Source organism: Pan paniscus, chromosome 13 (genome assembly GCF_029289425.2).
Source record: "Pan paniscus chromosome 13, NHGRI_mPanPan1-v2.0_pri, whole genome shotgun sequence".
Classification (NCBI taxonomy): domain Eukaryota; kingdom Metazoa; phylum Chordata; class Mammalia; order Primates; family Hominidae; genus Pan; species Pan paniscus.
Window position 1 is genome coordinate 62,223,963 of NC_073262.2, and position 12,843 is coordinate 62,236,805.

Consider the following 12,843-nt stretch of genomic DNA (forward strand, 5'->3'; position numbering starts at 1 on the left):
CTAGTTTTGTACTCTAATCAATGTTTTTTAACATTTTAAACAAGTGAAACCCATTTACATAGTAATAAAATAAAACCAGAGAATTTTTCAATTATATTTTGTAGAATGCTAACTACCAAGAACTATTAAAAACACTTCTTCCATCCTTTTAAACAAAAGCAGTAAAATCCTTGGCTATAATATCCGTACAAATGAAAATAAAGTCTTACACTTTTATCTGAAAGTAAATGTTCTCTACCAAATAAATAAAAAATGAATTAAGGCCTATTATGTGCAAAATATTACGGGGAGAACAAAAAAGTTTAAAACAAGACTCATGGCCTCAAACTGCGGAAATAATAAATGCACTCATGAACAAGCATCTAAAAAGACAATGCACTGGACAGTGATAGGAAGTGTGTTACATAAGAAGGAATTTTGGAATTAGAAGTTAGGGACTTAAGTTTACTTGCATCTCTGCCCTGAAATCTCTAAGTACTTATGTTAATCATTTAACTCCAGGAAAACCACTAACTCACCTGTAGTTAAGTGACCATTATAAGTGGTATCTAAGGTCTTTTTCTGCTCTAGCACTCTCTGATAAAAGGATTCTGTGTCAAGATGTCAAATGATTACACATGCTACCTGGCCCCAGATTTTACAAGTCACACTCGTTTTAGGTAGACATGGCCAGTACAGAGAAGGAAATGAGATTTTAGTTGAGTCTCCAAGAATGTGCAACATTAAAATATACATGGAGAGACAGAAAAAGTATCTCCCAGAAAAAGGAAATACCATAAACAAAGGTGTGAAAAACAAAATCATGACTTCAGATGTGTTTATGTGGCATTGTTATCCACAAAAAGTAAGAATAGGAGACATGATACTGGAGACAGAGAAACTAGAAAGTAAATTAATATGGCAATCTAAGCATGACCTGATAGGGTGGTGGTGGGAGTGAAAGGAAAACAAAGGATGCAAAAGATATTGAAGATAGATCACAGGCACTTTTAAGTTTTGATTATTTGAAGCCAGAGAAAACAGCAATCTAAAGTGGTATCAAGAGTTGTTATCTTGTTGTGGGAAATGGTGATACCATTAACAGTAATAGGCCTGATACATAATCCTTTTTCTAAAACAATACGGAAAGAAGAATAGAATACATTGAAGAGGATTGAAGAAAGTCACTTAATTTTCAGAAAAAGAACACTGGACTAGGAATTCGACACCAATACCAGAGTCTCACCATAAACTAGCTGTGCAATATAGATCAAGTCACTCTGAGGTTTGGTTTTCCAAAATGAAAGTGCTAAACTTATGATCATTTTCATCATTATTTTCAGCTTTATATATAACACATTATCTTAATTTCCCCACAAACTTCAAGTTGTAGAAGCAGGCAATCTTTCAAAATCCCTTCTTAATCTTGACTGATTTAAGATTTAACATTTTTTACACATATGAAAGGCTGAAAAGTACAAAGTACTTTATAAACAAAAAAGAAGAAGAAAGATTTTCACCAAACAAGTATAACTAATAACACAACTGCCACAAAACTAAAAGCAGAATCAGAGATTTCAGAATTAACCCGGCATTTCTGATCCTGCTTCAGCCATTAGCTGGTCATTCATTAAATATCCTTTATGAGCAACTAAGAGTAAACCAAAAGATATACAGTTTCCATGTTTAAGCATATCATAACTTTATTGGTGAGATAAAAATGAATGTATGTGAAACAAAAATGGACTTTTAATGTAGACTAAGCCACATACTAAGAAAATCATTACTTAACATTTCTAACGAAAGCTAAAACTGAACTGTAATCTGAAAACTGTGGTTAACAGAATAAATATTGTAAGTTTTCCTTTAACGAGAGGCCGTAATCAAATTAAAATTCTATAAATATTTCATACTATTTTTTGCACAATGATTCCTCATAATTTCAAGTAAAAACCTTGTATCTATTCCTATGTTATGATTCCAAATACATGGAGGACTTACAAAGTGTGTTTCTGAAGGGATGTGTAAAGCAAATAGAGTAAAACAATTTTATTTACTAAACAGAATTTACAGTCATGCATCACTTATCCACAGGTATATGTTCTGAGAAACGTGTTGTTAGGTGATTTTGTTGTATGAACATCACAGAGTGTACTTACACGAACCTAGATGGTAAAGACTACTACATACCTAGGTTATATTGTATAGCCTGTTATTTCTAGGCTACAAACCTGTACAGCATGATACTGTATGGAATACTGTAGGCAACTGTAACACAATGGTGTTTCTAATAGAAATAGGCCTGAAATGTGAATATGAAAAGTATTTGTATAGGTAAACATATCTAAATATAGAAAAGAAAAAGTAAAATTATGGTATTATAATCTTATGGGACAACTGTCATATATACAGTCTGTCCTTGACCAAAACATCATTATGCCTCCTGTGACATTGTATTCTGAAATAATTTGTACTCCAAACATAATTTCTTCTTTTTTTTTTTTCTGAGACGCAGTCTCGCTCTGTCGCCAGGCTGGAGGGCAGTGGCGCCCACCTCTCAGGTTCAAGCAATTCTTCTGCTTCAGCCTCCCGCGTAGCTGGGACTACAGGCGTGCACCTCTGCACCCAGCTAATTTTTGTATTTTTAGTAGATAAGGGGTTTCACCATGCTAGCCAGGTTGGTCTCGAATTCCTGACTTCAGGTGATCCACCTGCCTCGGCCTCCCAAAGTGCTGGGCTTACAGGTGTGAGCCACCACACCTGGCCTCCAAACATAAGTTCTAAATTAATAAACAATTTTTATAGGGAAGTAAATTTAACAAACGTAAAAAAGGGAAAAGTTAACTTCTAGAAACTTGTCTTATTTCTTCCATTAAAATAAGTATGCCAATAATAAATAATTAAAATCATATACCAGAGCTTATTACTCTTAATTTTTCAGTACTTACTATTAACATATACACAACTAAAGATATAATTAAATTGGCAAGTGCTACATATGTTCCAGTGAGGTAAATTTTTGCTCTTTGGGAAAAATATTTCTATATACTCATGGACTTTGATCTCCAAGATGACTTCTTGCTTATGAAAAATACACCTGGCTGGGCGCGGTGGCTCACGCCTGTGATTCCAGCACTGTGGGAGACTGAGGTGGGCTGATCACTTGAGGTCAGGAGTTCAAGACCAGCCTGGTCAATACGGTGAAACCCCGTCTCCACTAAAAATGCAAAAATTAGCTGGGCATGGTGGCATGTGCCTATAATCCCAGCTACTGGGGAGTCTGAGGCAAAAGAACTGCTTGAACTCGGCAGGTAGAGGTTGCAATGAGCCAAGATTGCGCCATTGCACTTCAGCCTGGGTGACAGAACAGTGAGACTCTGTCTCAAAAAGAAAAGAAAAATACACCTTTATTTTATTTGAAGAATATTATGACTCAATAAACTTTCTCTATTTTGCTTTAAAAGCTCATTATCAGTATGTAAAAATGATCACAGTATAGTACTTAAAATAAGACAAACAAAATTAATTAGAAATGTTCTGAGTGTTACCTATAAAAATACAACTTCAGATAATAATGAACCCCAGCTGTCTTTAAAGACATTAATATTCTCTCTTCATTATTAACATTTTACTAAAATAAAATCAATTCTTTTTCCACTCCTCAAAGCAAAATCCATGTTAGAAAATGGTCTGCAGCTACCAGGTCACTTCTGCAATTGTCTGTCTGAATCTTTAGCCAGTGCTAACCATATCTGTGTGGCAAAGGTTTGTGATTTATTGCTGCTGTAGTGATTTGGTAATTGGTCCCCAAGTTCTCATACATTAATGCTTTATTTTTAAATGGCACATTAGAAAAGAATAATTAATAGAAAGTAACTGATCCACAGTATGTGTGAAATTATGTACAGATTTGCTGAACACATGAGCAACTAACTACAAATATACATTAAAAACCCGTTTAGTCCAGTGAATATTTATTGTAAACAAGTTTGAGGGGTTAAGTTCCAACACTGAACAGACATATGTGAATAAGGTAGTTTTGTCCACAAGGAGCTCACAATCAAATATTTATTGATTGATTGATTTTTATTTATTTACTTTTTTTAAGGCTAGTCAAGCAAAGTAGTGGGAGTGGAGGAAAAAAACAAAGAAATCTGTCACTGGTTGTGAACAATTAGGTGTAAACACCAGGGCTCTCAGATCAGCCACAATCAAATACTTTAAATGGAAAATTTTCTAAGTGTTCATATTTTTAATGAAATAATAGCGTATTTAAATTTGTATTTCTAATAATAAATAAAATAAGAGTATTTCTCAGTAACCCAGAAAGAACAGGCTGAGAAATTTAAATGCATACCATGTGTGTTAGTGAGTGGCAATCAGATCAGAGTGTTCAATACCTGTGTCACATGGAGATAGCTACCATGATGGTTCTGAATTTTTTGCATTTTAAAATTTGTTGAAAGAATAGAAGCATGAGGTGAACTAATAAGAAAATGAAAGCCAATGAAGGAAGAAAATCTTCGCTAAATTCTTCAGTTGCGTGTATCTGCTCAAAGTTTTTACATGGCACATCAAGATGTCTTTTTTATTTCAAAAACCAATGTTAAGAAAAAAAGTAATGATAATTACTTTTATATAATAACCAAAGTGGATACAATTATCTGTTTTCTGAATTACGACAAAAATTACAAAAACAAACCAGTTTATTTGTTGACATTGAAAGAACTTCAAACATCAGCAAATGAAAGCAATCTTTAATATTTACATGTGGTACAGCAAAATTTAATCTATGTTTAATAAAAAAAATAAAAATATCACTTTAAAATGTCGATATCACGATAGTGAAGAGGCAAAAGCAACCCAAGAGTCCATCCACAGATGAATGAGTAAATAAAATATGGTATACACACACACACAGGAGTATCATTCAGCCTTAAAACGAAAGGACATTCTGGCACATGCTACAACATGCATGAAACTTCAAGGACATGATACTAAGTGAAACAATCCAGTAACAAAAAGACAAATACTGTATGATCTCACATATACGAGGTACTTACAGTAGTCAAAATCATAGAGACAGGAAGTAAAATGGTGGGTCACCAAGGGCCAGGGGAAAGTGGTCATGAGGCATTATTGTTTAATGTGCATAGACTTTTAGTTTTGAAAGATGAAAAGAATTCTGGAGATGGATGGTGGTGATGACCGTACACCAATGTGATTGAACTGTACATCCCCAAAGGTCTGACTTTCAGTCTTCTTCTGGATAAAGGGATAAATGAGGCACTGTTACCTGTCTGTGTTAAGTGGAGGAGACTGAGGAATCTAACTAATTGAACAGACTTTGTATGTTTAATGAATGTTTAATAAACATTTCCCATTTTCATATAGTTTTTATATGCAGAGCTTCGCCTGTACCTATAACTATAACCTTCTTCTTCCCTCCTGCCCATTCTAGAGATACACAGAACTGCTAATTGCTGAGCCTTTCGGAGTTTCAAATGTGTAAACTGTTTTTTCTAGGCTTTCTTCACTGTCATCTGATAATTCAGTTATTCGGTTCTCTCAATCTGATAAATCAGTTACTATTTATCTATTGCTCTCCAGCTTCCAGAATTTTGTTGGTATTCATTCTTCTCCTGTTTCTTTGCTTATGCCTTTTTGAAAAATTTTTTTTCCTATATAATTAATGGGGCTTCAACAGTTAGCTGAAGTAAGTGTGTATGTTAATCTACCATCTTTTTTAGGAGCCTATTGTCCTCTTCCTCAGTCTCATGAAATCCTTTCTATGTTAGAAATTGTCTTCTGTAGGAAGAGGCTGGTTTCATGAGTAAATACTATGTGCAATTAACTTTTTTGTTTGTTTGTTTGTTTGGGAGGAGTCTCACTCTGTTGCTCAGGCTGCAGTGCAGTGGCCCGATCTTGGCGCACCGCAACCTCTGTCTCCTGGGTTCAAGGGATCCTCCCACCTCAGCCTCTCTGGTTGCTGAGACTACAGGTACGCACCACCATGTCTGGCTAATTTTTGTATTTTTAGTAGAAACAGGGCTTTCACCACGTTGCCCAGGCTGGACTCCAACTCCTGTATGTGCAATTAACTTTAAAGGTCAATTTTATAGAAAGGCTTCTGATCTTCACTTGAAATTCTGCTATGTCTGCTGTTTTTATCATTTCTTTTAATACTCACTGTATATATGAAATATTTGCACAACACCACAGTCTTTTTTGATTTAATCCTTGCATGTGGTACTCTGCATTTATTTGTAACTGCATTTTCATTTTAGGAATCTGCCTAGATTTAACTTTCTAAGAGCCTTCCTCCTGCTTCTTGGCAAACACACTTAAAAATCACATCATTTTCTCTATGGTCATGTTGCCCATTCCAGTTGTACAGGCATTCTCATGTACCACTCTGGTGTGTCTTACTTATGAAAGTGTCTGCTTAATATTATGGCAAAAAAGCATTGTATATCTATACCTAGGGTTTTGAATTGGGGAAAGATCTAGGCACCCAGTTGAGGACCAACAGAGGACATTATCACATGATCAGAGATAAATCAATTCCTTTGTTTATAATCATACGGCCCAATACTCAAAAAACATAGTGGCAAAATTTGCTATGAAGCCTGCCTTCAAAACTTTTAACATTTTATCTTCTCACCTTATGTAAACTTACAAATACAAAAGAAAAGGGATGAGGGAAAAAGGAAGGGGAAGAGGACAACAGTAACAAAATGCAACATAACGCTTTTTCACTCTCTACTTCCAAGAGAATTCAACTTTTTCATGTGTCTTAAGACAGATACTACTTTATTTTCCTATAAAGTTGGAAAACATAAACTGTTTTTACATATTTTTTGCAGCATCAGCATCACTGTTCAAATAGTGATACCTATACTCTGCTTCAAAACGCAGGGGGCGGAAATCTCCATAGAGTGAATATTTTTGATGTGGCCTTTCCCACCCATAAGGATCATATCATGCTTTCTATAGTCAAAAAACATTAAACATACACCTCTACTGTGCCATCTACCACAGCTATAATGACCAGTTTATGTGTCTGTCTCTCCAGTAGAAGATAAGCTCCTAATGAAGAAAAGAAGAACAGTGCATTTTCTACTTTTATAAATTTAGTAAGTAACTCAAAAAGAACATAATGCTTATTAAATCAAGGAATAAATCATAACCATGAATTTCTCTTCAAGATAATGGAAGTTTCTTAAATATGCCAGCAAGGGCAAATAATTTAGGGGCAACACAGAAGAATGCAACCAAAAATATAAATTCATACACAGCATAAAGAATTTATAATAATGCTTTAATACCATTTATGTACTAGTGTCCTCCATAAAAATCTCCACTAGGAGAAAAGCTGAATATGAAACAGTCTCAAATTAAACATGGTGGTGGAGGGATTATTAAAATCAACCAACCAAAAAAATCTTCCAGGCTAGCCACGGTGGCTCATGCCTGTAATCCCAGCACTTGGAGTCAAAGGCTGAGATAAGAGGACTGCTTGAGCCCAGGAGTTCAAGACCAGCCTCAGCAACATACTGAGACCCTGTCTGTATTTAATTTAAAAAACTAAAATCAAATGAAACATCTTCCAGTGGCTTCTCTTCACATTAGAAAGAAGCTTAAACTTTTTTTAAAAATGATATCTGCCTACCTTTATTCCCACAGCTCACTACATTCCAGCCTCACTGGCACTGTGATCACTATAACCTCTGATTTTCACAACACGACACCTGGCTCTTTCTGGTGATTCATTTCTCAACACAAGTGTTACCTCATCAGGGAGACCTTCCCTGACTGTTATATGTATGTTGCCCTCAATTCTACCTGACTACCTGTATATGCTATCACATTTTCCTTCCTCCATCCCTGTTTGGAGCTCTTATCAATAATTGAGAATATTTTACTTATATATTTGTTTACTTCTCTCCAGTAGAAAGTAAACTTAATGACAGAAGAAACTTCATCTTATTGACCACAGTAACCCCAATATCTAGACAGTGGAAACACACAAGCAGCACTCCATAAATTATTTGTAGAATGAATAAATGAGTGAATGAGTGACAGTATGTGAAGCATACAATATAATGACTAAATGAATAAATGGCTAAAAATTCCTACCTAGGAATGTGCTGTCAGGCAGAATCTTTGAGACCAAACCACTTTCCATCTGATAGCTTTCTTCATGTCTCTTTCCTTACTGAATATCAATACTACAACTGAGGTACACAAAAATAAAGATAATTAAATCAGAGAGATTGGCAGTATATAAGTGGGTTGAAGAATGCGTCTCATAAGATCACCTCAGGGCACACACTAGCTGATTCTAGAATTCTTTTATTTCATAATCCTGTTTCTGTCATTCAATCAACTAGCAAGTATGCACTGAAGATGATGTTTTCTATTTCTAAATATCCATACTAAGGTCTCTTGAACACAAGTTAGTTTTATATCCTTTGAGAGTATTGTAGTAAAAACAGCATGGTCTTCAGTTAGTGAAATATGAATTTGAATCTTAGTTACAACCAGTACTAGTTATGTCAACTAGGAGCAGTTACTTAATTTCACTAAGTCTAAGACAAAACGATACTTGGAAACTATCTGGTATATAAGTACCTTCATTGTTAGTTCTCCCTTAGAGAGCAGGAACTGAAAAGTAGAAGAAATCGTAAGAATAGATCAAATGTATCTTTATTCTAATGTTCACTGTTGAAAACTGTGGTTCACCTGTTTACTGAGAAGCAACAAGTCACAAGCAGAGCTAACAAAATTAATGTAAATGTGACTACATTTGCAAAGGGTAAAATCACATCTCTCAACATAGTAGGCATTCATCTGCTGAAATAATAATAACGTCAGGTCACAGAAACTTCAGCCTTTAAATTTTTTACACATTTCCTAGATTTGTATTTCTAAGAAATGGGGTGATACAGATGTTAGATCCAAACATTCCTGGATTATGACCTTTGTTTTACTGCTTAATCACTGTATGACCTTGAGAGAGTTATTTAACTTCTATAAGCCTCAATTAAAATCGGGTTGTTGATAATTTAAACATACTTCAAACATTTCCCATTGCTCTAGGGTAAACAAACAAAAGCCCTTATTATTATTATTATTATTATTATTGTTTTGAGATGGAGTCTCGCTCTGTTGCCCAGGCTGGAGTGTAGTGGCATGATCTCAGCTCACTGCAACCTCTGTCTCTTGTGTCAAGTGATTCTCCTGCCTCAGACTCCAGAGTAGCTGGGATTTCAGATACCCACCACCATCCCTGGCTAATTTTTTGTATTTTTAGTAGAGACGGGGTTTCACCATGTTGGCCAGGCTGGTCTCAAACTCCTGACCTCAGGCGATCCACCCACCTCAGCCTCCCAAAGTGCTGTGGTTACAGGTGTGAGCCACTGCGGCCAGCCAAAAGTCCTTGTTATTAAACAAACAGAAGTTCTCATTATAGTCTACTATGTCCTGTATTTTCTGGTTGCTTATCTCAAACCGCAATCCTTGCTCTCTGTACTCCAGTCATACTGGCTTTTAGTTCTTTCCTTCAAAGTGCTATGTTCCCTTCCTATTTATCTGAGTAGTAACCTTTCCTGGAGTTCTTTTTTTCTTCATATGCCTTTAAGTTACTGTCCAGGTTCCTTTCCTTTCAGCCTGAAGATCTCCCATTAGGGCATTTCTTGTAGGCAGGTTTACTAGCAACAAATTCCCTATCTAAAATATGCTCAAAGAGCAAAAGGAAACCCATAGACAAAAGAATGAAAGGAAACCAGGAAAACAATGTATGAACAAAATGAGAATATCAATAAAGAAACAGAAATTTTAAAAAGGAACCAAATAGAAATTACAGAGCTAAAAGTTATGATAGCTAAAATGAAAAATTCACTAGAGGGATTAACAGCAGATATGAGTAGGCAGAAGAAAAGAACCAGTAAACTTGAAGATAGGTCAACTGAGATTATTCAGTCTAAGGAACAGGAAGAAAACAGAATGAACAAAAGTGAACAGAGCCTATGGAACCTGTAAGACACCATTAAGTGGACCAATATGCATTATGGATATGCCAAAAGGAGAAGACAGAGAGAAAGGAGTAGAAACAATGTTTGAAAAAATAGTGGATGGAAACTTCCCAAATTTGAAGAAAGACATGAATCTACATATCCATATCCACAAGCTAAATGAACTTCAAGTAGGATAAATTCAAAGAGATCCACACAAAGACACATTATAATCAGCTATTGAAAGCCACAGAGAAAATCTTGAAGGCAGCAAGAGAAAGGCAACTTGTTATGTTCTTATGTACAAGGAATCTTCAATAAGATTAATAAGCCAGGTGTGCCGGTACATGCCAGTAGTCCTAGCTATTCAGGAGGCTGAGGTGGGAGGATTGCTTGAACCCAGGAGTTCATGGCTGCCATGAGCTATGATCATACCACTGCAATCCAGCCCGGGCAACAGAGTAAGATCCTGTCTCTAAAAATAAAAATAAAAATAAAGAAGTATGAGTAAGATTAACAGCTGATTTGTCATCTGAAAGCATAAAGGCAAGAAGGCAGTAGAAAAACAAATCTGAAGTGCTTAAAAATAAAAAAATCCAAAGAACTATTAACCAAGAATTCTATAATACATCCAGCAAAACTATATTTTGAAAATAAAACAGAAATTAAGACCTTCCCAGGAAAATGAAATAAATAAGATTAATATTAAAAGCACCTAGTATCATAGTAAAAAGAGAAGAAGTGCAGCATAACAATAAAGACACAGGCTCCATGTCAAATGCCTGGGTTTGAATCCTAAACTTCACTGATTGCCATGTAACTCTGGGAAAATTCCTTAACTTCCCCACAGCTCAGTTTTCCCACCTGTAAAGTAAGAATAATAATGATACCTCCCCCTCACAAAGTTGTTCGGAGGATGAAATAAATTAAAGCTATAAACTCATGACAGGGTGCCTGGCACATATTAATCACTGAAATGTTGACTATTACTTATTATTATCATTATCATTTTATAGAGGTTCTAAAAATTTTAGTTCTTATTTCCTTGAATTTCCCATATTTCTGTGAAACAAACACTGACTATTGAGGAGGTATGATACAATAATAATCTTTTTGTTTGCAGAAGTATGAATTGGTAAAATAATAAAAATTTATTTTAGGTATGATAATGCTATTAGGCTAAATGTTCTATCACCTCCTTTAGCAAATCCTTTATTATCAGAGACACTGAGTAAAATAAGTGATAATGAATATACTTTTTTTTTCTCTCTCAAGCTTTGCCTCTGAGATGCTTATCTTTTTGTGGTATGGACTTATGCTTTTTATATAAACAAATAGCCCCACATTATTATCATACCTAAAATCTTAACAATTCTTTTTTTTTTTTTTTTTTTTTTTTGAGATGGAGTCTTGCTCTTTTGCCAGGCTGGAGTGCAGTGGTGTGATCAAGGCTCATTGCAACCTCTGCCTCCTGGGTTCAAGTGATTCTCCTGCCTTAGCCTCCTGAGTAGCTGCAACTACAGGCACACGCCACCACACCCAGCTAATTTTTGTATTTTTAGTAGAGACGAGGTTTTGCCATGTTGGCCAGGCTGGTCTTGATCCCTTGACCTCATCCACCTGCCTTGGCCTCCCAAAGTGCTGGGATTACAGGCATGCGCCACCGCGCCTGGCCAACAATTCTTTCATATCAAACACTCAGTCGATGTACACATTTCTTCGTCTTATATTTTTAAATTGCCTGTTTGTTTGAATCTGCACTCAAATAAAATCCATATATTGGATCTGGCTGATATGACTCAAGTCTCTTTTAATCTCTAAATGCTCTAGCCAATCTTTTCTTTTTCCTTCCTTATTATTTTTAGCTAAAGAAACTAGGTCCTTTTCCTTTTAGAGTTTTCCACAGTCTGGATTTTCCTGACTCTGTCCCCCTGGTGTAATTTAACATGTCCTTCTCTCCTTTTTATTTCCTGTAAATTAGGCTTGATCATATTTAGTTTTTTTTTTTTCCTTTGGCTGGACAGCCTCATAGGGGAGGTACATACTTTTGTTAGCAAGTACATAATTTCTTTCTTATGTAAAACAGTGATAATAATGGTGTCTAACTCTTAGAGTTAAGAGGATTAATTTACTACAGGTCAAATGTTTAGATTAGTACCTGGTGCACAGTGAGCACTCCACTAACATTAGCTCTTATTGTTACAATGCATATAGAGAATCAATAGGATTTGATACCAGCTTAGATGTGAATTTGTGAAGAAGCTGAAGATAACTAATATTTCTACCTTGAGCGGCTAAGTAGATGTTGATATCATTGACTAATACAGGGAATATATAAAGAGGAGAAGGTTTCTGGAAAATTAGAAGAAAATGAGTTCAAGTCTGAACAGGTTGAATTACATGTCTGTGGGATAACCAGGTACCAATCCTATATAGAGAGCTGCAAATGGAGGTTCTGCAATTTAAAAGAGAGGTCTGGGGAGCTACAGATAAAGATCAAACGTTGGGCGGAAAGGGAACTTAATGAAGGTCACATTTATCACTAAAGACTACAAGACCTCTTTGAAGAATGGATTGGCATTGGGTAAGGAGAGGTAGTGGCACTTCGAGAAAAGGAAATACGTGGAAAAAAACATTCCGACAAAATCGTCAGTATATTTGTGGCTAAAGGAGTGCTTTGACTATAAAAGAATGTGTGTTGGAAAACAGAGGGAAATTAATTTATGTAGATAGGGACAAGGCTACATTTAAATGGCTTTGAAATTCAGGAATAGGTAATTCAATTTAAGTAGGAAATAAGACACTGAAAAAGTTAGCAAGACAGCTGAATTCTGCTGTGGCAACATTA

The 12,843-nt window shown here is 35.5% G+C and overlaps 1 protein-coding gene across 8 annotated transcripts in view; it reads right to left on the reverse strand.

The window, feature by feature from the left end:
- BAZ2B (bromodomain adjacent to zinc finger domain 2B) overlaps positions 1-12,843 on the reverse strand; it is a 399,198-nt gene that overhangs the window by 219,533 nt on the left and 166,822 nt on the right. For 4 of the 8 annotated variants that reach the window (XM_057301418.2, XM_063595387.1, XM_055108625.1 and 1 more), the window contains one exon: positions 8,119-8,216. The exons of the other annotated variants lie outside the window; for them this stretch is intronic. In XM_057301418.2, the coding sequence (XP_057157401.1) occupies positions 8,119-8,167 (49 nt within the window). In that variant the 5' untranslated portion in view covers positions 8,168-8,216. The remainder of the gene's footprint in view (positions 1-8,118; positions 8,217-12,843) is intronic. 8 annotated transcript variants of the gene reach the window in all.